Source organism: Erythranthe guttata, chromosome 8 (genome assembly GCF_056151865.1).
Source record: "Erythranthe guttata isolate IM_541 chromosome 8, IM_541, whole genome shotgun sequence".
Classification (NCBI taxonomy): domain Eukaryota; kingdom Viridiplantae; phylum Streptophyta; class Magnoliopsida; order Lamiales; family Phrymaceae; genus Erythranthe; species Erythranthe guttata.
This window is the reverse complement of record NC_142540.1, coordinates 16,765,361-16,791,314: the sequence shown is the minus strand read 5'-3', so window position 1 is coordinate 16,791,314 and position 25,954 is coordinate 16,765,361. Positions and strand designations below refer to the sequence as shown.

Here is a 25,954-nt window from a genome sequence, read left to right as displayed (position 1 = left end):
GTTAAACCAATATCGTAAGTACGTTTTTTGTTTATATTTGCAAAAGAAAACGTGTCAGATTTCACAAGAGTTCATTACTTCATCACTTCATGCAATTAACCACGTGTCAAGAAATCCAAGCCACGTCATCAACCACCGCATGCCTACGTGGCAGCAAAACACCTCTCCCTTCAACCCCCTATAATAACCACCGCGCGCTCTCTTCTGCAAAATCTTCAACCCAATTTTTTTTTTTTACAAAATAATAGTTTATGGATACAAGTGGCGGTAAAACGGCGGCGGGTGGTCACCACGGCGGCGATCAGATCCCGCCGGGGAAGGCGATGACCATCGGCCAGCACATGCTAGACAAAGGTGCACAGATGATGCAATCTCTGAAGCCCATAAAGCAAATGAATCAGCATCTCTGTACTTTCGCTCTCTACAGCCACGACATGACTCGCCAGATCCAGACTCACCACTTCGTGACTCGGCTCAACCAGGACTTTCTCCAGTGCGCCGTTTACGATTCCGACGATTCCACCGGCCGTCTCATTGGTCCATCTTCAATTATTAATTAAACGCATGTTTAATTAACTAATTACTCAGATTAATTAAATTAATTTAATCCGTTAACTGACTCTGTGCAGGAGTGGAGTACATTGTATCTGATAAGATCTTCGAGAGTTTATCTCCAGAAGAACAGAAACTATGGCATTCCCATGCCTACGAGGTTAATTAATCAATTATTAATTAATTATTTCACTGATGATGAAATTAAAGCTTAATAATTAACGATAATTAATTTGCAGATTAAATCAGGGATTATGGTGAACCCTAGGGTACCAGAAATTGTTCTGAAACCCGAGCTTGAAAATCTGGCGAAGACCTACGGCAAATTCTGGTGCACGTGGCAAACGGACAGAGGTGATAAGCTTCCGATGGGTGCGCCGGCGCTGATGATGTCGCCGCAGGCGGTGGATATCGGGGTGGTGCGGCCGGAGCTGGTGGCGAGAAGGAACGAGAAGTACAGTATATCGAGCGAGGGTTTGAAGAAGTCGAGGATTGAAATAGCGGAGCCGGAGTGGATTAATCCTCAGGCGGACTACTGGAAGCAGCACGGCAAGGGTTTCGTCGTCGGCGTTGAATCCACCGAGATGAAGAAAATTGTTCCCTTCCCCTGAATTTTGTATTGTGTATATTTCGATTTTGAATTTTGCAGAACTGTGTATGTAATAATATCGGGTTGTACCCGTTTTTTTTTTTTTTTTGTGACCCGATTCGGATTGGCAAACAGAAGTTGGATCTGGGCCTGTGTTGTTTCCGGGTAGGGTCGGTTTATAACTAATATAGTCTGGGCCGGTCTTGGGTTTCTTAGGCACAGGCCCAAGGACGAGAATTAGAAGAATATAAAATGGAATCTTTTCTTTGATACTTTTATGCTATTTATAAATTAATAACCTCGTCTAAATAATAAAATTTTGTGGTCCGTTTTGGGGACAACGTGCTAAATTAATAATTCGTTAAATTTATAAGATAATACTCATTTGAAAAATTTAAGAAGTCCCATAAAAAAAATATAAATTAATAATGCATAAAAATAATTCTTAAATTACATGGTATAGTACATATTTTATAGATCTACGAAAGCTTAATACAATATAATTTAACTGTTGCTTGTTTCTTGTTGAAGTTCACATTACTATCAATCTCGTCCCTCACTTTTCTTAACATGGTTAGAACTTTCGGTATTGTTTTTTCATAAGTCAACATAAAATCGTTATATACCATTGCTGTGTTCAGAGCTTCCGGTCGTGAAACGGGCTCCATACTGCATTGAACTAATGGTACAATGAATAATATACACGTAAAAGAATAAAAACATGTTTTTATTGAAAATAATAATAAAAGTAATTTCATAAATTAATAATTTATTAATTAATATCGATAAGTTAATATTTCGCTAAATTAATGAAATTTTGATGGTCCCGACTTTATTAATTTATAGAGGTTTAACTGTAATAATCTTTAATAACTTGGTTTAAAATAAAAACATTTTTCAATTAAATTTATTATTGTTAATATAAAATTATTTTTGTCAAAAATAGTGTCTGGCTCAAATTTATTTTAGATCGATATACTCTTATATTTTGACTAATTTTTTTTTATAAATTAATGCTCCTTATTTTAAAATTTTATATAAAATTATCCGATCTCCAAAAATTAATTGTTTGAATTTTCAATATGAAAACAAAACTTGACAAACATTTTGGAAGATTGAATATTTTAATTAAATTCCTGAATAAAATGCCGCACCGTCAGCTGAGTAATTTTAATTGACTTGGTCAAAATTCAAATACTATATCAGATAAGGCTAAAAAAGTCAAACAACTAGGTCTAGTTGTATTTTATTTTCTTTACCCCATTTCGGCATTTCCTGCAACTTGCAAATTAGATTCGCTACTTATTATTCTTTATTTAAAAAAAAAAATAAAAAAAATAGAGAGTTGAGAGGGAGGTTACGATCACGCGCCTTCCCTCACAACGTGAATTCGCTGTATTTCTTCTTCTTCTTCAAGTTTGTCAACGTTAACCAGGGTCGATCGACCTCTCCAACTACCGCGCTCCACTCTCATTTTTTTTATTTATTCACGCGCCCGTTGTTGTTACTGTTGAATAATTTTTCCGATATTTTTGTGTGTACTGAATTTTCTCCATGGAATTCGTCCCCACAATCTAGCTTAACGACCTAGTTTTGGGTTTTGGGTTTTCCGTGATTTGTCCAAATTTTAGCTTTTCGTAGATATATAGCTTCAATTCGCTGTAGTTGATAAGTTTTTCGGCGGTTTCTACTGTATAATTTGATTGATTCGGAGTTCAATTTTCGACTCCTTGATCTATTTACATCAGATTATTTTTGGGCGTTTTCCTATCCTTGTTATAAACCCATTTCCAGTAATACCCAATTTCAGGATTTACCACAAGTTCAGAATTCGCAAAAGGAATTCGTGATTTTTTATTTTATTTTTCAAAAATTGTTGATTAAAATTTGCGATGGAAGCCGATAGCGCTCTGTGGAAGCAATCGTCTCTGGCGCCGGAAAAGGAGTACGAGGAACTTGATGACGTGGACTCCGAGCACGAGGAGAGTGATGTGGACGACATAGATTCAGGTCTGAAGCTGATGTACTTGGTGAATGCGGGTGATTTGGACAGCATCAAGGAGCTTCTGGACTCTGGTGCTGACGTCAACTTCAGGGACATCGATCACCGGACAGCACTCCATGTTGCTGCATGCCAGGGGTACGATGACGTGGCACACTTGTTGCTCCAGAACGGGGCGCTGGTGGACGCCACCGATCGCTGGGGGAGCACGGTATGAAACCTAAATCTCGAAATGGACTGACTTAATTTGTATGAATTGCTTATGTTTGCTGTGGTATATGATGCTGTTTCTTGAAAATCGATTGTTTCGAGATGCAGAAACTGGTTTTGGTTTTACTTTAATGATACGAGTCTTTGAGTTATTAGTCGTTGTGTTAAAGACTTCTTTATAGGAGGAGGTGTATGTTTAAGGTGAAATGAGTTCGACTGGCTGATATTGATTCGATCTTATGGTCAATTTTTGTGTGGTCGTTTAGAAATTTGAGCAGAGCAAAATATCTTAGCAATTATTAGTACGCTTATCTTAGATTCATTTGTAGAAGTTCGAATTATGCAGATTATGCAAAGTAATTAGAAACTCGAATTATTTGATGGATTCGAATATAAATCATTGTTCATGTTCTTAAACAGCCACTTGCAGATGCCATACATTATAAAAACCACGTCGTGATCAAACTACTGGAGAAACTCGGTGCTAAGAATTTGGTTAGTAACTTATTTATTTTACGCACCACATCGTTTTGTTTTTCATTTATCGATTTTTCTTCGTTATTTCTCTTTCTTCACTTTGGTGTTTAATGTTGTAACGTGCATCCATTAGATGGCTCCCATGCATGTTGAAGATGTTCGTGAGGTACCTGAGTACGAGATTCCTCCAAGCGAACTTGATTTTACCAACAGTATTGAAATAACTAAGGTAACTTTTACTATTATTATATATATATATATATATATATTTATTATCCAGTATCGTAAACACTAATCATTTTCTTCCATTCCGTCTTCTTTCGTACATTAAATTACAAATCTAAATCTATTTTAGGGAACCTATAGAATAGCCTCGTGGCGTGGAACACAAGTCGCTGTAAAAACGTTCTGGGAAGGAATTGCTGACGAGGACAAAGTGTGAGTTTCTTTGATAATACGACATACTATGTAATACTTACAACAAATATAAATTAACTTAAATTTACTATGGTATTTTGGCAGAACGGCGTTTCGAGACGAGCTTTCGTTGCTTCAGAAAGTGAGACATCCAAATGTTGTTCAATTTCTTGGTGCTGTTACACAAAGCAGTCCTATGATGATCGTGACGGAATACTTGCCTAAGGTGTTCATACTTTATTTTATTATTATTGTTTCTCTCGACGTTTTCTCCTTTATTTAAGGACATTTATATTTTAATTTGGAACTGGATTATATTGTAATTGAAGTAACGTTGAGGTACATAGATAACTAATATGGCATGTTACGAGTGAACTCAGTCTGTTTGCTGAAATCGAATGATTCTGTGTTTGAGCAGGGTGACCTTCATGAATATTTGAAAAAGAAAGGTGCACTAAAACCTGCTACGGCTCTCAGATTTGCTATGGATATTGCCAGGTTCGAATATTATTACCACAATTTTCTTGATGGAATTTTTGGATGAAAATCGAAAAAAAATTAAAATTAATAATTATGCTGTTGTGACACTTGTGAGGAAAAATAGGAAATAATCGATTTTTTGTTTGTTTCGTTTTCCTGCAGGGGATTGAACTATCTGCATGAACATAAACCTGAGGCAATTATTCACCGTGATCTTGAACCTTCGTAAGTTACCCTTCCGATTTCTGCTACGCAAAGGGCAATTATTTTCTTTTTAATTATATTTGATGTTGTGTTTTTTTAATAAGTTTCTAAAAGCATCTGGTGTTACGTATGAGTAAGATAACAGGAATATCTTGCTGGATGATTCGGGACATCTCAAAGTTGCAGATTTCGGAGTTAGTAAGCTTCTTCAAGTTGCTAACAGCATTAAAGAAGACAAGCCTATTACTTGTCACGATACTTCTTGTAAGTTTTCGTTTTTTTTAATGTAGTTTTAAATGATTTTTTTTAAATATATATGTAATAATGACCGTTGAATTGACAGGTCGTTATGTGGCTCCTGAAGTTTTCAGAAACGAAGAGTACGGCACTAAAGTCGATGTTTTCTCATTTGCATTAATTCTGCAAGAGGTAATCGATATTATGCGTGATGTTGATTTAATTTTTTTTTTTTTTTTTTTAAAAAAAAAAAAAAACAAAAAGGGTTTGATTTGTTGATCTTTTGTGATGTGTCCTAAAATTTTAGATGATCGAAGGATTCCAACCGTTTTATACAAAAGAAGAATTTGAAGTACCGAAATCTTATGCTTTAAAAGAACGCCCTCCTTTTAAAGCCTCCGCGAAGCATTATGCCCATGGATTAAGACAGTGAGTTCTTCTATTTCGAAAATGTTAAAACTCGATAAAAAAAAAAAGGAGAGAGGAATTAAAGCCTTATTACAAGCAATATGATTTTCTTACAGTTTGATTGAGGAGTGTTGGAATGAGAATCCGGCTAGTAGACCGACATTTAAGAAAATTATTCCTCGTCTTGAGGCCATTTACAATAGATTCGGCCATAGAAGAAGTTGGAAGGTATTTATTTTATTTTTTATTTTTAATTTTTTACCCCGTTTATTAGGTGTTGTAATTTATAATAATTTACAGGTGATGAGGCCATTGAAATGCTTTCAAAGTCCGGATTGGAAGAAAAACGGATCGAGTACAGGTAGTCGAAGCCATTCGTCTCGATCCACCGGTGGATTCTAAATATTAAGTAGTCATTTTCATAAGAAGGTACATTTTCTTTTAAAACAAAACATCTATTGTGATTTGTGTGAATTTATTTAGGATTAAAAAGTGAAGAATTTCGACACGTTTTATTGGTTGTGGGGCTCGGAATAAGTGATAAGCCACTTATTCTTTGTGCTGTTCTTGTATTTAAATTTGTGTAATATATTGAATATTTATTGCAATAAAGAGTCTAAAGTGCAATTTTTCATGTATTTAGAAATAAGTTTTAATTTTGAAATAAATAAATATATAATAATTGTTGTCATCTTCCAATATATGTGATTGATGAGTGCACCTACTCTTTGGAGCACTATTGATTGCCCATAACAATATAATATCATGGGTTTGGTAAAGGGCCACAAAAGATATTATAAAAGATGTTTCAATATAAGAGCAACTCCAATGAAGTTATTAAATGGGTTATCAAAACCATTAACTACCATTTTGATAATTTAAGTTAGAAATTTTCCACTCCAATGGAGTTATCAAATGAGTTTCTATTTTGATATTTTAATTTTTGGGATGTAAAAATACATTCGGAAGAAATAATGCCAATTAGAAGTTACACAACTTAACCACCTAAATAGCCAATTAGAAAATGACATGTGTTAATTAAAATATATAATCACATTATTTATTTTTAATTATCAACTATTTGATATCTATGGCTGGAGCAAATAAATTTAGTTAGGTATCAAACTAAAATATAAAATATCAAATAAATATTTGATAATTCATTTTGATATTTATGGGTTGGAGTTGCTCTAAGAAGCAATATGTATATATGTGCGTATATATATATATGCGAAAAATACAGTTTTCATCCTTAGGTTTGTATTGATTTCATAATTAGTCCCTCGTGTTTTAGTCATTTCTATCGATTTTTTGTTAGTACTAATGGAATCAAGTGTGTGCCCGTCATTGCGTTAAGTGACGAACTGACGCCAAATTAATGAAAATGATAAAAAATGTTAAATTACTAAAATATGAGGGACCAAATGTATTTTTTTTAATATAGGGGGACCAAATGTGAAATCTTTGCAAACTTAAGGGATGAAAACTGTAAATTTGCAATATATTATATATCTACCGTGACTTCTTTTTTTTTTTTTTTTTTTTAGTTTATTTAAATTTCCAAAACTAAAGCAGCACCACAGATAATTTGCTTATCTTAGTATTTGGTAAACTGGTTTAAGGAATTAATTAGCATCTGATTGTAAGTTGTAAGAATAAATCAGCGAAAGTAAGAATATTCCTTGGGTGATAATCTGATGCCATATCAGTTAAACTTGTCAATCATGGAGAATAAAATGTCAAATATAGAAAATAAATAATTAAATAAATAAAAGGCTGGAAATAATAAATAAATGAATGGAGTAGTGGGGTATTAAATTAATTTGATTAAGATATGTGCATTAATTGAAACCATTCAAATATCAACATCAAGAACCCTAAATAAACATATCAGGTTTGATTTTTGTGGTCCATTGTTGAAAGGGGCATGCTAAATCCCACACTAAAATCTACTAAATCCCACAAATAAATTAAAAAGAAAAATCTCTCTCTACTTATATTCTCTTTAACTTTTTTCTATGATGATTATTTCCAAGTCACTCAAAATTCGTTAATCTTTCACGTGAATAATCATAAAAAGTGAGTTTAGGTTTATTTAATATTTTTCAATTTTATTATGCCCTTTAATTACTTAAGTTTACATCAATTCGAATTTTTTTCTCAAATTTCAACTTTATTTTAGTTTTAACACATGAAGATTTTTCTCAAATTCGAACTTGAATGATATGGGCGTTCTTAATGTGTGATTTTGTGAAAAAGTTAGGGAAAAAGAAGAAGAAAATGGAAGGAGGATGAGATTTTAAAGAGATAAAAATTTTCAATTGTGTGTATGATTTAGTAAAATTGGTGTGGGATTTAGCATATTAGTTGTTGAAAATAACATTTGTTCGCACAATATTTTTAGTAGGTACTTTTTTAATTACATTATTAGAATTAATAAATTACAATTATGCATAGGAAAAACATTCTATTTGAAAAAAAAAATCAGTCAAAAATTACGGAAGGGACATGATTCGAACCGTAGACATTGATTCTGGTAGTGGGAATTAACCTTATTTAGTGGTTGACTAATTTGGCTTTCGTAAATTATATTAAATTACGAAACAACCCTTGAAATTTGTGGTTTTCGTTAGAACATCCTTTATTTCTTGAAATATATAGTTATATGGTCCCAATAGTAGAGATAAGAGAAGATTTTCTTGTTATGACCATGTGGATTTTTTGATAATTAGGGAATTCTTCAATTTCAAATATACCCCCCATTACAATATTTTGGTCATTTCCTTAAAATATCATATATCAATGCCGAGTGAATATAATGTGTTTCGAAGGTGTACTCACCAAAATACAAGGATAAAAAGGTACTTAAAAACTACGATTTCACAATTCACTACGTAATCTTCGTTAACGAGGGGTCAATTTGGCAACATTGGACCGAAGTCCCCTACCCGAGTTAGTGGGCCAGAAGCCCAATGGGCATCGAGAAATGTTGGATGAGCTGATGAAAGACAGTTCGGCATTATTGGGCCGAAAATCCAACAGACCACGAGAAACCAAGGAAAGCCAAGAGATCGCTCTATATGCCTGGAGCTCGTCTGGTCGAAGTTTAATAATATAGCAATGTGCCTAGCAAGGAGAGTTCCCCATCTGTCCCCGATACGTCTTGGATAAAGATAAAAGAAGTGCGGTAGGTGGCGAACTGATCTAAAGACTGTTGGAAGACTTGGATTGTAGTTCCTCTCCATAGATAGCTAAAGGAAGACGGAGATTTCACGCGACAATCACAGTCAAATCTTGCACAAATCAAGGAGTCGTAAAATATGAAATATTTCCTAAAAAAAAATGTCTATATAAACAAATGTAACAAAGAGCGATTAGGGTTACGTTCGTATACGATCAATAACACACTTTTAAACTATTTTTCAAATTCTCTCTCTTTCATTAACATTTACCAACCATTAGTTCATCTCCTTTGGCCATAAACCCGGGGTTAGGTGAGCTTTCCGACGACTAAGAGTGCCAAGAAAAGGACACCTTCAATTATTGAATAACATTTGGTTATGGAATTCGTTAGCTTTTGTATTGGACAAAGAGATTGTCATATTGTGGTTTTTTTTTTCATTCACTAATTAACAACCTTAAAAGCGTGTCTTGCATCTATTAATTTAACTTCATATTTTATAATCTAATGTTTTATTTCATAATATAATTTGTAGAAACGTGTTTGCTACTCTGCTAGGGCAAAAGGAGACACCTCACATGAACTCTGTGGGCTTCTTTTATCAACTGTTTGCCATCTCCATCAACTACTAACTTAATTCATCTTCTATGTTATATATTAATTATTTTTTGATTACCTAGTGTAGGGTTAAAATCGGAAATATACATAATTATAATTACGATTATCGTTTCATAGAGTCAAATTTGCCCAACCCTAACAAGTCTTATTAATATGGTTGTTAATTAATAATTTAACACATAGGTCCAAACAGACTCGACACAACACGAAAGCTCAAACATGCCCAAGTTGCGAACTCAGGCCCATCGTGTTTCGGTTTCGGTTTCGGTTTCGGTTTCATTTGTGTACACACACACATATACTTGCTAAGTCAACTCAATTTATGCAGAATTAAGAAGAGAGAAAGTGAATAAGATTTCAATCTTGAAATGAAAGAAAAATTGAGATTGATTGGGAAAAGATCCAAGTGATGCAGAGAAAAAAAACACTTGTTGAATTGATATGAAAAACAAAAATTACTGGTTCACAATGCCAAAAGTTACCATTCATAAGCTTCAAAAGAAGATCAATGGGATGTCACATGGCAGTTGGCCTTTAATTCCTTTTCTTGTCATATTGTGAAATACTTTATTTTCTGAATACTATTAAATTTAAATATTTGGATTAGGCATTAGCACTTTCGAAGAAATTTTTTTTTGGAATTTATTAGGAAATTGGAATGAAAGTACTATTCCAAATTGGAAATTTTCGGATTGGAATTAGCGAAAATTGGGAATTCCATTTTGTTTATCAATCTATGTCCTATGATATCAAATTCACAGCAATATAATATCGATATTATAAGTGTAATTTTCAAAAATACTAGATTTTTTTTGAATTATTTTCAAGAACTAAAATCGGATTTCGAATTATAATTTCATTTCTATTCTAATTTATGCCAATAAAAAAATTGTTCGGAAATCATTGACCGAAATCAAAAACTCGAAAATTCCGTTCCGATTTCTAGAACCATTATTATTATACATTAATAGCCGTGCAGCTTCCATCAAGTAATATAGTGACAACAAATCAAGACCAAAGCTTCTTTACTTTTATATATATATATATATATATATATATATATATATATATATATATATATATAAAAGGCACACACACACACAACTGCAAGTGTAAGCAAGGCCCTTCATTTTCTTGCAACTCTCATTAGCTTTGCAGATTCATAAGACAAAAGTAGAACACAAAAACAGCTTTTAATTTGTTCCCATATTCTTTACCAGGTCAGTTCTAAGCTACAAAAATTAATCTTTATTTAATTTATGCTTCATAAAAATCCAATCTTGACAAACTTTTTTTGATTGTGAGGTAGAAAAGGAATGGAAATAATCCAGAGTGAAGAATCAAATTCAAGGGAAATAAGTTCGTCGGAGAGGAAGAGCATAGGGAGGGGGAAGATCGAGATCAAGCGAATCGAAAACACGACGAATCGGCAGGTCACGTTTTGCAAACGAAGAAACGGTCTGCTCAAGAAAGCTTATGAATTGTCTGTTCTTTGTGATGCTGAGGTTGCTTTGATTGTCTTCTCCACCAGAGGCCGTCTCTATGAGTATTCTAACAACAGGTACTATACTCTCTCTCTCTCTCTCTCTCTCTCTCTCTCTCTCTCTCTCTCTCTCTCTCTCTCTCTCTCTCTCTCTCTCTCTCTCCCTCCTTGATTTAGGGCACTACTGTTCTTGTTTTCTTTTGGACATCTAAAATGGGTACTGAATAGTTCATACTGTGTTTTTTTACTTGACACAGATTCACTTGTCTTTATCTCTTTCCTTTCACTGTGTTTTATTAGGTTTCTCTTTCTAAAAAACCCATTTTCGTACATGTTTTGATGAGTGTAAAGATCTGTTGCAAAGGGTAAGAAAGGTAATAATTTGGGATGTTTTTGTAGAAACATTGGAATCTGCCTCTTATCTTCTTCCTCAATTTGCTTCTCTCTCTCTCTCTCTCTCTCTCTCTCTCTCTCTCTCTCTCTCTCTGTGAGGCTGTTTTGTCAAGATCTGATTTGCCCATTCATTCATGTGTTTGATACTTCTGCAAGAAAGACCTTTTAGGGTTTATTTTACCTTTTTCTTGATTGAACTAGCTACTTGATGTTCATTAGGTTTAGCTAAATCTAAGCCCTAATCCAGATTAAGTTTCAAAAAATTAAAAATTATATATTTATGAGATTTAAATACATCAAAATGGGTCTTCAACTACCACATGACATGTGCAATTCAACAGAACCCAAAAGTTAACCCTAATTAATTAGGTCAAATCCCAAAACCAAAGAACTGATTTTTATTTTCTTTTCTTGATGGATCTGTTGTTTAATCGATCAAACCCGCATTAAAGAATTAACTTTTTTTACTTGTAGAATTGGGATTTTGATCTGGGTTTTTCTTGTTTAATTAAAAACTGATTATGGATAGATTTGGCTGAGCTACAAGAATCTTTTGTCACGTCACACACGATTTTTCTGTTCTTGATTTTTGACAACCAAGTTTATAATATGTCATCTCTCTCTCTCTCTCTCTCTCTCTCTCTCTCTCTCTCTCTCTCTCTCTCTCTCTCTCAGATAAATCAAACCCATTTTCTTTTGTGTTAATTCAAGCTTGAAGCTTTGACAAAAGCTTCGAAACTGATGAAGCTAAAACAGGAAAAGAAAGCAGAAGTGAAAGCGAGTTGCAAACCAATGAAAACCCTTTCAATTTATTACCTTCTTTAACACCCCATCACCTCACCACTTTCCATTTTTAGTAACCAAAGCTCACATCTCTCTCTCTCTCTCTCTCTCTCTCTCTCTCTCTCTCTCTCTCTCTCTCTCTCTCTCTCTCTCTCTCTCTCTGTAAGTGTATATTAAATATCAAGTCATTTTAGAGTGAGAGAGAGGGTAAGTCAGACATTGACACAGACATATACGTACACACAGCTACTGCCAGCCAATAGGGGAGTTCTGAAATTCTCATCTCTTTTGCTTTTCTCCAGAAATAAAATCAACGGCTGTGATTTAACTCAGAATTCAAATCAATCTGTATTTTAGGGTTCAAAGGGTACAGTTAATGGTATTACCCATGGTAGAATAAGTTAATCCAACAGCTTTTTTGTCATAGAAATTTGGGCCAATCATATCTCGCCACCTTGGCAAGGCCTGCAGCCAATCACTGCCTCGACGATATTAAGGTTGCAGCAGAAGTGATTAGTGATGGAGATTTTTCTCAGCCTTTTTTTTTTACTATATTAAATCTTTGTCACAATTGACAATGTTGATTAGACACCATAAATCTTACTTAAATTAAACTAATTTAATATTTGATACTATATTTAATAATTCATAATATAATGAAAAATGAAAATTTGCAGTGTAAAAGCAACCATTGAGAAGTACAAGAAAGCATCCTCGGATTCCTCGAACAATGGATCTATATCTGAAGCTAATACTCAGGTAAAATATTTATTTAATACATTCTGCTTAATTAATTAGTTAATTCTGACCTTAAGATTTGATTTTCTTGATTTTTTTTTTATCATAAGATCATTTGATTAAATGTTGCAAATGTTATTAATTGAATATTAAACTAAGTATTTTGATTAATATGTATAATAATTTCAGTACTACCAGCAAGAAGCTTCGAAACTGCGTGCACAAATCAATAATTTGCAGAATCAAAACAGGTATTTTTCACTGTTAATTAATTAATTTCAGATATAAATCTTTTTTTTTCTTAATTTGTTGTGCAATTAAAATTACTCGATAATGATATTAGTTCGATGTTTTTGGTTTAGGAACATGCTTGGTGAATCTTTAGGAGCTTTAACACTGAGGGAGCTCAAGAATCTCGAGAGCAGGGTCGAACGAGGAATTAGCAAAATCCGGTCCAAAAAGGTGCTACATATATACCTTATTTTATTGTATCGTAAATTATGTAATTTTATCGAACCTATTGTCAATTACATGGTCCCTTTTATTATTTTTTTTTTCTCTTTTTTTAATGTCACAGAATGAGTTGCTATTTGCTGAAATTGAGTACATGCAAAAGAGAGTAAGTATTCTTATCTTTTGCTTTTTATATTGATATTTCACTAATTATTGTAATTATTTGTAATTATTATAATTCATACTATTCTTTTTTTTTTTCCTTTTTTTTTTGCAATAATTCCATTTTAATTTGTAGTATACTATGATCAGCCACCTGATTATATTTATTTTTCTCATCTATACTGATCAGCAGGAGATTGACTTACATCACAACAATCAGTACCTTCGTGCAAAGGTCTCTCTCTCTTTCTCTCTCTCTCTCTCTCTCTCTCTCTCTCTCTCTCTCTCTCTCTCTCTCTCTCTCTCTCTCTCTCTCTCTCTCTCTCTCTCTCTCTCTCTCTCTCTCTCTCTCTCTCTCCATTAAGTAATAGAAATATATGAAATATTTCAAAAATAATTTAATTAATTTGTGTATATATATATATATATATACAGGTAGCTGAAACTGAGAGAGCACAGCAACAGATGAATTTGATGCCCGGAAGTTCCGATTATGCCCTCGTTCAGCCTCACCAATTCGATGCTCGCGATTTTCTTCAACCCCATGGCCAAGACCAACCACATCTCCAGTTAATGTAAGACTACTATATATATATTCCTATCTTATTATACATATTTCAAAATATTAAACAAAATGTTTATATATATATATATTGTGTCAACAGGTGAAGATGATGAAGATGCTGATTCTGTTAATAAGTGCCTTCACTAGGGCAAATTAGACGATGATCAAGTTATTTTGTTCCCATCTATGGTTGAAATCATCTTTTATATTTTATGAACTTATATTTGAAAAAAGTTTCTATCTTTCTTATATGTAATGGATCATTGAATACTTATCTGCTTACCTTTAATTAGTTAATTGAAGTATGGAGAACATGAATTCGGACAACGTGATTAATTCAGTTGTTTGCTTGCTCGTTTGCGTCATGATTAGAGGTGGAAATCAGACTGATCGGATCAGTAGTAGTACTTTTAATAAATAAATAAATAAATAAATGTTCTTTAATTTGGAATACTAACTCCAAATTTCGGTCCTAAAATTTTCGAAAACAAATCTTAGTTTTACATGCGATGATAGCATCGTTGGTCGGAGAAATTGTAAACACATTTGCACAACTTTCGACTACACGTTTTCTTATGTCGAGCTCATTAACATACTTAATACCTTCAATCAGGGCCCAACACTCAGCTTTGTTATTAGATGAAATTCCGATATTTTTAGAAAAAAAAAAATATATATATATATAACAAAATGACCATTGTACCCGGGTTGCTTTTAGAAGCCCGGCCCGTCTATATTTAATTGAAACATGTATTTAGGTTTAAAAAATCTAGGGCCGGCGGAACTTCAATAAATAGAGGCACTTGAAATTCTGCAACCTATCTGCAGATTGTGAGAGAGAGAAATGGCTCGCTCTATAACCAGTTTGTTGTCTCGGAAAAGTGTTGTCGGAGTTTCAAATTGGGTTTACCGGACAGGTAGTTGTTTTGTTTCTCCGATGAGCACGGTGAGCGTCTCCGACGAATCTCTCCGTTGCCCGGCGAGTTTGCCTTCCAGAATCTCGCCGTGGCTGATGCTACCACCACCCACTGAAAGCAGCGGCAACAAGGTCTATAACTTCTACAGCCTTTCTCAGGACAAAGTTTTGAGCCTCAACAAAATTTCCGCCGCCGCCGGAGAAGAGGAAAAAACAGGTGTTCCTGTTCCAGAAGACGACGCTCAAATTGTGGGATCTTCACACGGGTGGCTTGCTCTGCATAACGAAAACAATTCAGATTTGTTTCTGTCGAATCCACTCTCCCGCCGCCACGTAAAGCTTCCCGCCATTAACAAATTACCCGAAAACAACTCGTGCGTAGGCCACGTGATCGTCTCGTGCTCGCCGAATGTCGAAGGAGACGACGACTGCCGCGCGTTGATGACTTACGGGCCGGAAAATCGACTGGCCTTCTGCTGCCCGGGCAGCCGGAGCACCGAGTGGACTCCGATCGGCGATTGGTACTATGAGTTCAAGGGCTGTCGATCAGCTAGGGCTTACGAGGCGTGTGTCTACTCGAGCCGACAAAAGTTATTCTACTGCATCACTCGCAGCAGTGAGTTCGAGGCGTGGGATCTAAGTAACCCCGTTTCTCCGAAGTTGATTCCAATGGTCTTGTCGATCGAACCTACTTCCGATGATTCCGAACTTGATGATTCCGAACTTGACCGCCGGTTAGCCGGAGAGATGGAGCTCAAAGACCATAGCATGGAACACAAATCCCTTATCGTTAACGAACACTCGGGCGATCTTTTTCTTGTGACAAGGCACATAATCGAACGAATGAATCTCGACGGTTCGTACGCTGAAGAAGAAGCGTGCGATGTCGACAACTACGACCCCATGAATGATTTGAATAAATTTCCACACAAGACTATTAGTTTTGATGTTCATAAATACGATCCCGAGAATGAAATCTTTAGATACATGGACAAGTGTTCGTTGGATGGACTTTCGTTTTTCGTTGGTTGTAACCACGGGTTTGCGCTGCGTGCGAGTGAATTCCCGGAATTGAAGCCCGATTCAATCTACTTCACCGATGTTTCTAGTCTACCGGATGGGGTTGCATGTCGTTACGGGGGTCACGATATCGGGATCTTCAGCTATAAAGACGGTACTACTATATCGCCGTGCTATTATCCGTGCGATTTGCAGAGCTTCAAAAGGATTAAACCGATTCCGAGGTGGTTCACTCCGAGCCCTCTCTAGTTAATTTAATATTTATCATCTTTCGTGTTTCTTGATTATTTTTCGTATTTCAATTATGCGTTTTGCGGAACCCCGTAGTTTTTATTTGTTTTATGGATGCGGACTACATCTTTCTTGATTTAATAGTATTTTGTTTTTCGATTTTCTTGATTTTCTCTATTTATTTTAGTGTGTTTGTGTGTGTATCAAGCTTGTTGATTTTCTACCCGTGTTTGTTTGCTAAGCATTCGCTTAGTCGAAAACACGGTTAATTTTGGTGATATATTCCTTATGGGATTTTATGAACTTAGGTATCAATTTCATAAGTATATGTAGATATCAATTTCTATCACGTGTATTTTGTGTATTTTGCGGCGTACGTCGTCGACGCGAACTGATAGATAGATAGATAGATAGATAGATAGATACGAGTTAACTTATGTTTCCTTTGAGTCGATAAAAACCGAAAAAGAGGTGTTACAACAAGATTTCGACTCCCTTACATGTCTCATTATTGTAACTAGTAAAAATTAGATGTGAGCGAGTCGACGAATATCGAATGGATATGCATCGGTTGACTTTAGAGCGGCGTACGATCTTTTTCCGACAAAAATATTCGCCGCTTCTGTATGATGAAACGCATCCCAAAATAGATATTCATCTCTATTCTGACATGGAGTTTGCAGAGGTAGGCATGTTATTTGCCCGTTGTTTCTCCCCACACCACAGCACCCTGCATTTGTCACCTTAAAACCTTAAACCAACCAAAAAAAAAATATTTAATTAGTTTTTTGTCATTTAAAAAAACAAGGAACAAAATTAATTAGGGGTTTTAGTGTGATTACCAAAAGATGTGGGGCTATTAATCAAGTCCTGGAAAATTCCATATGCATCAATGTAGGTGAATTTGGCATCAGGTGTATTTCTGTTGAAATCATCAACCAATGTTTTTAGTTTTTCGTTGAATATTTGATTTGCACCGTTGATTCTTTGCACACACGTGGCGCCATCCGGGCTGTTCTGTGCTAACGCATTCGGGCTGCACCCGATTTGTCCGATTCCAATCAACGCAAACTTTCTTGCTCCAAAGTTGTACAATGTCTACATTATTCAAACAAATTAATTCAAAAAATTGCAAAAAAAAAAAAAATTAAAAAAAAAATCCACATATATATATACCTTTAATTGCTCGGTATATTGTTGAATGAGAATATCGGCGTATTGATCGGGCGAATATTGACGACTAGTCGAGTAATAAAGAGGCATGAAGTAGTTATTTAGATAATCATTGCTTCCCAAACCTATTGAATATATGCACTTGCTTAAATATTTTGATGCAGATTCTTGATCCCCTAGTATATTCACCACCTGATTAACTGTGTTCTTGTAGTTGTTCACTTGTCCAGTGAAATCAATTCTTGCACCCTAATTATAAGTATTAATAATTATAAGCAATTTTTCAAAAAAAAAACAAACATATATAAAAAAAATTTAGAGGTTGATTTTAATTTAATTTCAAACCAATTGTTGGCCGGTTTCCGATCTAATTCCAGCAGCAGCAGATGCATAGTTCACTCCCTTCAGTACTTGTTCTCGCGCGCGGTGGCGTACGGTGGAATTAAGTCATCAAACCCTAATAGCTCAGCTGCATATAATGTTTAAATTATTAATTTATATATATGGTGTTATGATTATATACGAATTAAGAACGTGAAAATGGAGATGAAAGATTGAACTTACCGACCACATCGACGGTTGTTTTACCATTGGAGAATCTTCCGGTGGGCCCACCGGAAAAATCGATACCGTAAGGCAAGTAGTTAGCCCTAGCCAAAGATTGAATGTTATTGTTATTGCCATTGTCGACTAAAGAATCGCCGAATATGAAGAAGCATGGAACTTGAGGCTCGGCCGAAACGACTACGTAGTGATGTTCCGTAGCTAGTGTAACGGCCACAATTAACACCGTTATCCATGATTTAACGGCGATTGCCATTTTGTATGTATGGAAATCAAGAAAGTAGGTATATATATATATATATATATATATATATATATATATATATATATATATATATATATATATATATATATATTACAATTTTTGAGCAAACAAAGATTGGCCTTTTTTTTTCAACTACTTGTACAAACTGACATATTGCAGTTGGTTAGATGCATTGATTTCACGCGCATGGTGAATTTCTACTCTTGTACAGTAAAAAAAGGCAATGTTATTTATTCTTGTTTCATATACAATTTTGTGCAATTAGTAAGCATACAATTTTGTGCAATTAGTGTATGTGGACGATTATAATATGAAAATCCTCCTCACGGGAATTTACGGTATCAGTATCAGTATCGGTATCAGTATCAGTATCAGTATCAGTATCAGTATCGGTATCGGTATCAGTATCGGTATATGTATATGTATTATGTATCATTAGCATTAGATCATTAGCATTAAAATTAGTTTTAGCATTTATATTATTATTAGTAATAGTATTATTAATAGTATTAGTATCAATATTAGTATTAATATTACAATTAGTAATAGTATTAGTATTAGTAATATTAGTATTAATATCAGTATAAGTATTCGTATCAGTATTAGTATCGATATCAGTACCAGTATTAGTATAAGTATCAGTATCGATATCAGTATCAATATCAGTATATGTATCAATATCGATATCAGTTTCAGTATCAATATCAGTATGAGTATCAATATTAGTATCAATTTCAGTATCAGTATCAGTATCAGTATCAGTATCAGTATCAGTATCAGTATCAGTATCAGTATCAGTATCAGTATCAGTATTAATATTAGTATCAATATTATTAGTATAATATTAGTATTAGTATTAGTATTAGTATTTTTATCAGCATCAGTATCAGTATGAGTAACAATATTAGTATCAGTATTAGTATGAGTATCACTATTAGTAATAGTATTAGTATTAATTTTAATATTACTATGAGTATTAATATGACTATCAACATCAGTATCAGTATTAACATCAGTATCAATATCAGTATCAATATCAGTATCAGTATCAGTATCAGTATCAGTATTTGTATCAATATCAGTAAGTATTAGTATTATTAGTATTAATATTAGCATTAATATTATTATTAGTATTAGTGTTAGTATTAGTATTAATATTAGTATTAGTATTAGTATTAGTATTAAAATTAGAATTAGTATTAGTACGAGTATCAATATTAGTACGAGTATTAGTATTAGTATTAGTATCAATATTAATATCAGTATTATATTATTATTACTATCAATATTAGTGTTATTATTAGTATTATTATATTGGTATTGGTATTGGTATTGGTATTGGTATTGGTATTGGTATTGGTATTGGTATTAGTATTAGTATTAGTATTAGTATTAGTATTAGTATTAGTATTAGTATTAGTATTAGTATTAGTATTAGTATTAGCATTACTATTAGTATAAGTATTAGTGTCGGTATTAGTATCAATATAATTAGTATCAATATTGATATCAATATTGGTATTATTATTGGTATTGGTGTATACATCTTATCTCTTTTGCAATATTTATAAGTTGTGTTGTTGTTTGATTAATGTGCATTACTAATTGAATGTTGTTAGTGATAAACTTGCAGGTTATTTGAATATCTATTGTGTTACCTTTATGTTACTGTGTTTATTAATAAGTTAGTTATTTTGCAGAGGATTCACATGGTGTAGTAGATTGCATTCCATAAAATAGAATTATACCATATGTTTTAAATTATTTCACTTAATCTTTATATCGTGCTTTGCGCCATTCGCGTATTTTTCTTTGTAATATTTAATTGAATTTCATATGTTACAACTCTGAATTAATATATATATATTTTTTTTAGAGTAAAAAGCAGTTTACCCCCTAAACAAATGCCCGTTTTGCACTTTGCCCCCCAAACAAAAAAAATTTGCACGTTCTTACCTAAACTCTGGTTTTTGTTGCACGGTGCCTCAAAATTGGAATTTTCAGGCCATTTTGAACGGAATCATACACACGTGCTTTTCACGTGAGTTTTTAAAGGGGCAAAATAGTCTATTCACTTATCTTCTTCATAAATTACAAAAAAAAAAAAAAAAGAAAAGAAAAGGTGGGAAAATCTGCAATTGGCTGGGAATGGGAATGGGTTTCCACTTAATTTTCTTCCCGGACGAACACCACCAAAATCAAGAACAAGAAACCACCACCGCCGCCATTACCACCGCCGCCGCCACCCCCACCAACAAAAAATCCAACAATTTCAATCTTTTCCCAAATTCATCACCACTCAGGCGCAACAATTCGAACCACCACCTCCTAAACAAAGTCCAATCCACAAGCTCCATCTGCTTGCTCCTCCTCTTCACACTCTCCACCCTATATCCCCTCCGCCGCCACCACCGCCGCCGCCCGCCTCTTTACAAGGAATGGGCAATTTATACAGAAGAGGAAGCAGAGCAATGAGGAAACCGAGAATGTTGAAACTGTTCCTCAGGCTCTTCCACCATCAATGGCCGCCCCTTCCGCCGCTCTACAAGCCGCCCGTTTTCGTCAAGCCACTTCCTCCGCCTATCCCCGTTTACACACCCACCTCTAACCCACCCGTTTCTAAACCCCCAGTTTACAAGCCGCCCATTTCTAAGCCGCCGGTTTATAAGCCCCCCATTAAGCCGCCCGTTTCTAAGCCACCGGTTTACAAGCCGCCTAAGAAACCATGCCCACCAATAGTAAAGCCGCCTAACCCGAGCCGCCAGTATACAAGCCACCCGTCCACAAACCTAAGCGGAAGCCGCCGGTTTCCGTGAAGCCACTTCCACCACCAATCCCGATCTATAAGCCACCGGTTTACGTGAAGCCGCTTCCACCGCTAATCCCGATCTCCAAGCCGCCGGTTTATGTGAAGCCACTTCCACCACCAATTCCTCTGTATCCACTACCACCGTCCTGTAAGAAACCTTGCCCACCACTTTATGTTGCTGTTGTTATATTCAAATTCACCACGAAATCGATTATGAGGGTAGAGGGGATCTCGTCGGTGCCGCCGTGGTTTATCTAGATGAAGAAGAAGCCAGTTCGAAATGGCCGATTTGAGTGTAGAAATGGCGTCGGCAGCCCTTCTTTTTCTTTCTTTTTCTTTTTGTTTTTTCTTTTTGTATTTTGTTTTTTGCTTTTTTTTTTTTAATTTATGAATAAGGTAAGTGAATAGACTATTTTGCCCCTTTAAAACTCACGTGAAAAGCACGTGTGTATGATTCCGGTCAAAATGGCCTGAAAATTCCAATTTTGAGGCACCGTGCAACAAAAACCGGAGTTTAGGTAAGAACGTGCAAATGTTTTTTGTTTGGGGGGCAAAGTGCAAAACGGGCATTTGTTTAGGGGGTAAACTGCTTTTTACTCTTTTTTTTATTTCCTTTCATTTTGTTTTACTTGAATTAGTGTTGTTATCAAGAGATAATCGTTTAAATGTTATTATTTTTCTCATTCTGAAACTGATATCCGTGCAACGCACGGGTGAAGAACTAGTGTTATTTATTCTTGTTTCATATACAATTTTGTGCAATTAGTAAGCATACAATTTTGTGCAATTAGTGTATGTGGGAACCCAACAATTCATTCAACCCTTGAAGTGCTGTAACTATAATTAACTACAAAGATTGTGCGGGTTTCGCAATTTAAGAATATTTCAATTAGTAATTTTAAATAAATCTCACAAAAATTAAAGATGGTGTAACACGGTTTTGTAGGTGTTACACTCGCTGATATTTTACCACTGATCTATACATAATAATACATACACACACGTGTTTAGGTGTTTAGTGGATAGTTTATGCGTTTAGTGGGTAGTTATTTGTATAGATATATGGTACAAAATCACCTGAATGTATTTCACCATAAAAAAATTGGCATGAATTAAGTGTGGAATGTCAGATAAGAAAATTTTCCTCTAAAATCGAGACAAATTAACAACCTATTTAATTTATATTGGCATGATTTTTTTTTTTTTTAATTTATAAAAAAAAAAAAAGGAATAATCAAGATTGAAATTGAGTGAATTAGCATTTATTGCACATGTATTCCTAGTCTCGGTGCTGTCTGCTGCTCCAATTAATAAGGAAGTAGTAGTTGAACAACCACATTTTGCAAAAGTCTAATTCATAAACATACTTGTCTTTTGTACTATACTCTTAAACAACATTAGGCTAATTATATCTGATAAGTTCTACCTAACGACCGTTTGTAAGAGATTCGAACCTAGGTCAATCGATGCAGGCTCACTTGCTTCAACTACTACTAAGACATCCGTTCTGGAACTCTTCCACAATTTACTTCAATTCTTCTGATTCTATTTCAGTGGATTTCATATAGTGCGTGTTATTTATTTAAGCTCGTTGTTTTGTCAAAATAGGATTATTCAAGATAAAACAATGCATCTTCTGAAAATTTAAAATACATGTTTCCAACACATTTAAACACGATTGACTATTATGGTGTATTATGTCTCATCTCAAATTATAAACGAACATAACTTTCACACTCGAATTATTCCCTCAAAATATATTTCCGTGCCGTAAAATGAAAATAACCCCCAAAACGACTCCAAAGTCGAAACATTGCCGAAGTTTAAACATTAGAACGTATTGGGCCCGAACTCAAAACAAAAAAAAAAAGTATTGGGCCCGTTAATATTTAATACCATTAAATTATTGGGCCTGGGCTTTACTAAGCAAGATACCATAAACGTTAGTTGGGCTTCACTAAATTATCTTAAGTTTGTAATTAAAGAATTCTAATTGGGCTGATGATGTCACTATATGGATTTTACAAAATATATACATACACATATCTTGTATGCATGCAAAAGGCAAACGTACAAGAGAATGACACGTGTAAGCCTCTTATTACGTAATCATTCTTTTCTTTTTCTTTCCTCTAAATTAAAACCAAACTGTACGTATTGATGTATGTAGTTATTATTTTATTATATTAGGGGTGGAGTATTTTTTAAATCTTTTTATCATTTTTCTTAATTAATCATTTTTTTTCTTCAATTTAAATAAATTTTGCTTCCTAAATGAAGAAATGTAATATTACTACACAAGAAAACGGCGGAAGCAAAAGTGACAGCAAAGCGCGGGATAAATGATAAATCAGATTCCTTTTCTGTTCTCCTATTGGCTGTTATATATAACGGCGTTTAATGAACACGGGTGCAGATAGCCACCACCTCGATAACTGTGAAACGGCAACTCTGACACGGCGCAGCATCAGCCGCCGGATCCGCCGATCGATCGCTTTTAATCTACGGCTGGTATCTAATCATTTGTCAAATTACAGCTTAAACCTTTCTCCTTACTCTAAAATCAGTTGCTCTTATTTTAATTAAATTTAACTTATTATTTTAATTATTAATTTCTCAAAAAATTAATATTTTTTTTTATAACAAAAAAAAAAAAAGAAAAAAATTGGTACTTTAGTATAACAATTTGTTCTACTTTGTGCAGTATGTTGTTGGTCACCTAAATGTTTTTTGGTGTATATAACACTTGACTTCTATTTTTTTTTTGCACTGGTGTATACGTAAAAAAATCGTCGACTGAAGAGAATATACTTATAATTTTTTAGTTTAGTTACCTTCTTTAGAATATTGAATTTAATGTCAATAATTAGGGGTGTAAATTGAACTGATCAAATAGAAATTAGTTTTTTTGCGATTTTTTTTTTCCGAAAGTGAAATATGTATCCAATTTCAGTCCAAAAAATGTTCCAAAATCGACGGAATTAAAAAATTCTATATTTTATTCATTTATAATGATATTGATATTGTTGTAATATGATTTAAATAGTGAAATATGATTTAAATTCCGATATCCATCCAAAAGAAAACTGAAAAATAGGATGTTGTAATTTTGTTAATTGAAAAATATTATTCTAAAATCGGAAAATATAATGTAGTATTGTTATTGGTGAAATTATTAAAAATATTTGAAAAATGAAATTGAAATGTTTGGGCACACACAAACAAAACATTTGTAGCCGCGTATTGTTGAGTGTAATAAACGCAAGGAATCTACAGACAAGCGTTAATCAATCAATTAAACAGAAGGATAAATTACAAAAACCCCCCTGAGGTATGGTGAAATTACAAAACCCCCCCTCTTGTTTGGATAATTACATCTACCCCCCTTAACTATGACTTTTTGTTACATCTCCACCCTTATTGTGCCAAATTCAATATAATCATCTAGATTCCGTGGAATGTGCTCTAGTTTGTATTCGTTTTGTGTAAAAATACAGTTTTCGATGCACTACAAACTGATATACACAAGCTAAAAATTACGTATTATGATCATCTTACTTCATAATGTAGAGTTTGAATGGTATAGAACGGGTACAAAAGTGATAATATTTCATATAATCTCGAAGATTCCACTAAATTTAAAGAGCTGAGGGGGTGATTGTAATTATCCAAACAAGAGGGGTGTTTTTGTAATTTGACCATACATCAGGGGGTGTTTGTAATTTACCCTAAACAGAAAGATTAATACAAATTAATTACATTACACCCAGAGAGAGCTACACGTACAATAAATGCACACAACACAAGCCGTGAGCCGCAAGCAACAGCGTCCCTGTTTTTTTGCTCTGACAAATTCCAATTAAATAAAAAAGGAAAATAAATAAAAACTTTTGGAAAGCGGGGGCCGCACTCTACGCCCCCCTCTCACAGTGACGTCAGCAAATAGTATTAAAGTGTAGTCGCTACGATTCCAGATTCACAATCAATCATTCGTTTGCTTCCCTACAAAATCCCCTCTCATTTTCATTTTCATTTTCACAAACTCTTCTACTTACAGAAGAAAGTTACAAAATTAATTTCCATGGCGGAAGAATTCGAAGAATCTGAAATTCTATTCGAGGAATTACGCGACGATGATGAGGTTAGTAGTACTGTGATGAGCTCCGATTTGCCGTTGGATTCGCCGGAATCGAGGAGGAGGAAGATCGACGATCGAGAAAAGAGGAGAAGCTCCGCGCCGGTGAGGATTCCGGGGAGGAATAATTGGTTCCGTCACGTGGAATTGGAATATTCCGAAGGCGGCGGGGATGGGGAAATGGTGCCGCCGCACGTGATAATAGGGCGGCGCGTGGCGGAAAAGATAATGGCGTTTTCACTGTGTACAGGGAATGGGAGGACGCTGAAGGGGAGGGATTTGAGTGAGTTCCGTAATTCGATTCTCAGGCTGACTGGATTTCTCGAAACTTGACTTCTAAACCTGGATTTCGATAAACAAGAAAAACTGATGGAAATATTATTAACTTATTTATAATTTCTTTTTTGAATTTTTTTTTTTTATCTCTTTCTTAGATATTAGTTTGCTAATGCATCCACATAATTCTGTCATTTTGTTGTAAGAAGGAATGATAATATTATTCATTACCTGAAACAAATAAAAAAAAAAAATAGAAGAATAGTTTATGGGTTCTTATTTAATTTTTTTGTTGCCACGTGGTGTTATATTATGTGTGGGCTAGAAAATACATAGTTCTGTTATGGGCCAATCAGGTTATCTACAACTCATATTGGGCCAATAATTATTGGGTTGACTAATCATAATGGTTTAATATTGATGCTTGACGTCACCATGAACAATTATTGTAAATTACGAAACCCCCCTCAAGTTAGGCTAAATTACGAAAAAAATGCCCTCACCTATCTATAATTACCAAAATTCTCAATACATTTGTGTACTTATACTGACCCTTACAGTGTGATTTTTCACGTGAGATTTTTGTCCTTATAAATTATTCCCAAAAGTATGC

At 34.3% G+C, this 25,954-nt stretch overlaps 6 protein-coding genes across 12 annotated transcripts; 5 read left to right on the top strand and 1 right to left on the bottom strand.

Annotated features, from left to right (window-relative positions):
- Positions 1 to 213: 213 nt before the first annotated feature.
- LOC105951544 (oil body-associated protein 2C) lies at positions 214 to 1,432 on the top strand. The gene is made up of 3 exons (XM_012974998.2): positions 214 to 537; positions 630 to 712; positions 792 to 1,432. The coding sequence occupies exons 1-3, from the start codon at positions 252 to 254 to the stop codon at positions 1,161 to 1,163; spliced, it is 741 nt and encodes a 246-aa protein (XP_012830452.2). The 5' UTR covers positions 214 to 251; the 3' UTR covers positions 1,164 to 1,432.
- A 936-nt stretch (positions 1,433 to 2,368) lies between these two features.
- On the top strand, positions 2,369 to 6,203 carry LOC105951403 (serine/threonine-protein kinase 12). The gene is made up of 12 exons (XM_012974829.2): positions 2,369 to 3,354; positions 3,774 to 3,848; positions 3,964 to 4,059; positions 4,186 to 4,268; positions 4,353 to 4,473; positions 4,666 to 4,745; positions 4,890 to 4,952; positions 5,077 to 5,195; positions 5,275 to 5,360; positions 5,476 to 5,597; positions 5,693 to 5,804; positions 5,877 to 6,203. The coding sequence occupies exons 1-12, from the start codon at positions 3,034 to 3,036 to the stop codon at positions 5,976 to 5,978; spliced, it is 1,380 nt and encodes a 459-aa protein (XP_012830283.2). The 5' UTR covers positions 2,369 to 3,033; the 3' UTR covers positions 5,979 to 6,203.
- Positions 6,204 to 10,452: 4,249 nt separating this feature from the next.
- On the top strand, positions 10,453 to 14,288 carry LOC105951400 (floral homeotic protein AGAMOUS). Of its 7 annotated transcripts, none has more exons than XM_088822039.1 (9): positions 10,453 to 10,595; positions 10,690 to 10,936; positions 12,712 to 12,793; positions 12,962 to 13,023; positions 13,135 to 13,234; positions 13,350 to 13,391; positions 13,581 to 13,622; positions 13,823 to 13,962; positions 14,053 to 14,288. In XM_088822039.1, exons 2-9 carry the CDS (start codon positions 10,692 to 10,694, stop codon positions 14,054 to 14,056), a joined length of 717 nt encoding a protein of 238 aa, XP_088678165.1. In that variant the 5' UTR covers positions 10,453 to 10,595; positions 10,690 to 10,691; the 3' UTR covers positions 14,057 to 14,288. The 7 variants fall into 7 exon arrangements, with proteins under 7 accessions (XP_088678165.1, XP_088678160.1, XP_088678164.1 ...); XM_088822034.1 differs by having other exon boundaries at positions 10,685 to 10,936; positions 13,578 to 13,622; XM_088822038.1 differs by having other exon boundaries at positions 10,455 to 10,595; positions 10,685 to 10,936.
- Positions 14,289 to 14,796: 508 nt separating this feature from the next.
- On the top strand, positions 14,797 to 16,137 carry LOC105951398 (uncharacterized). Its single transcript, XM_012974822.2, has one exon. It carries the CDS (start codon positions 14,797 to 14,799, stop codon positions 16,135 to 16,137), a length of 1,341 nt encoding a protein of 446 aa, XP_012830276.2.
- A 346-nt stretch (positions 16,138 to 16,483) lies between these two features.
- LOC105951399 (GDSL esterase/lipase At5g45670) lies at positions 16,484 to 18,135 on the bottom strand. Its single transcript, XM_012974823.2, is given in 6 exon segments — positions 16,484 to 16,870; positions 16,962 to 17,217; positions 17,296 to 17,541; positions 17,638 to 17,717; positions 17,720 to 17,761; positions 17,857 to 18,135. Coding segments are annotated over 6 exon segments (1,104 nt in total). The 5' UTR covers positions 18,113 to 18,135; the 3' UTR covers positions 16,484 to 16,646.
- A 6,682-nt stretch (positions 18,136 to 24,817) lies between these two features.
- Positions 24,818 to 25,625, top strand: LOC105951596 (protein S40-3). The gene has a single exon (XM_012975050.2). It carries the CDS (start codon positions 25,012 to 25,014, stop codon positions 25,396 to 25,398), a length of 387 nt encoding a protein of 128 aa, XP_012830504.2. The 5' UTR covers positions 24,818 to 25,011; the 3' UTR covers positions 25,399 to 25,625.
- Positions 25,626 to 25,954: the final 329 nt, after the last annotated feature.

Coding starts and splice junctions, on each gene's coding strand:
- LOC105951544 (XM_012974998.2), top strand. CDS start 252: ATGGATACAAGTGGCGGTAAAACGGCGGCGGGTGGTCACCACGGCGGC. Junction 538..629: donor TTCCACCGGCCGTCTCATTG/GTCCATCTTCAA, acceptor GACTCTGTGCAG/GAGTGGAGTACATTGTATCT. Junction 713..791: donor GGCATTCCCATGCCTACGAG/GTTAATTAATCA, acceptor ATTAATTTGCAG/ATTAAATCAGGGATTATGGT.
- LOC105951403 (XM_012974829.2), top strand. CDS start 3,034: ATGGAAGCCGATAGCGCTCTGTGGAAGCAATCGTCTCTGGCGCCGGAA. Junction 4,746..4,889: donor TTTGCTATGGATATTGCCAG/GTTCGAATATTA, acceptor GTTTTCCTGCAG/GGGATTGAACTATCTGCATG. Junction 5,196..5,274: donor TACTTGTCACGATACTTCTT/GTAAGTTTTCGT, acceptor TTGAATTGACAG/GTCGTTATGTGGCTCCTGAA.
- LOC105951400 (XM_088822034.1), top strand. CDS start 10,692: ATGGAAATAATCCAGAGTGAAGAATCAAATTCAAGGGAAATAAGTTCG. Junction 10,937..12,711: donor TATGAGTATTCTAACAACAG/GTACTATACTCT, acceptor GAAAATTTGCAG/TGTAAAAGCAACCATTGAGA. Junction 13,024..13,134: donor AATTTGCAGAATCAAAACAG/GTATTTTTCACT, acceptor TTTTTGGTTTAG/GAACATGCTTGGTGAATCTT.
- LOC105951398 (XM_012974822.2), top strand. CDS start 14,797: ATGGCTCGCTCTATAACCAGTTTGTTGTCTCGGAAAAGTGTTGTCGGA.
- LOC105951596 (XM_012975050.2), top strand. CDS start 25,012: ATGGCGGAAGAATTCGAAGAATCTGAAATTCTATTCGAGGAATTACGC.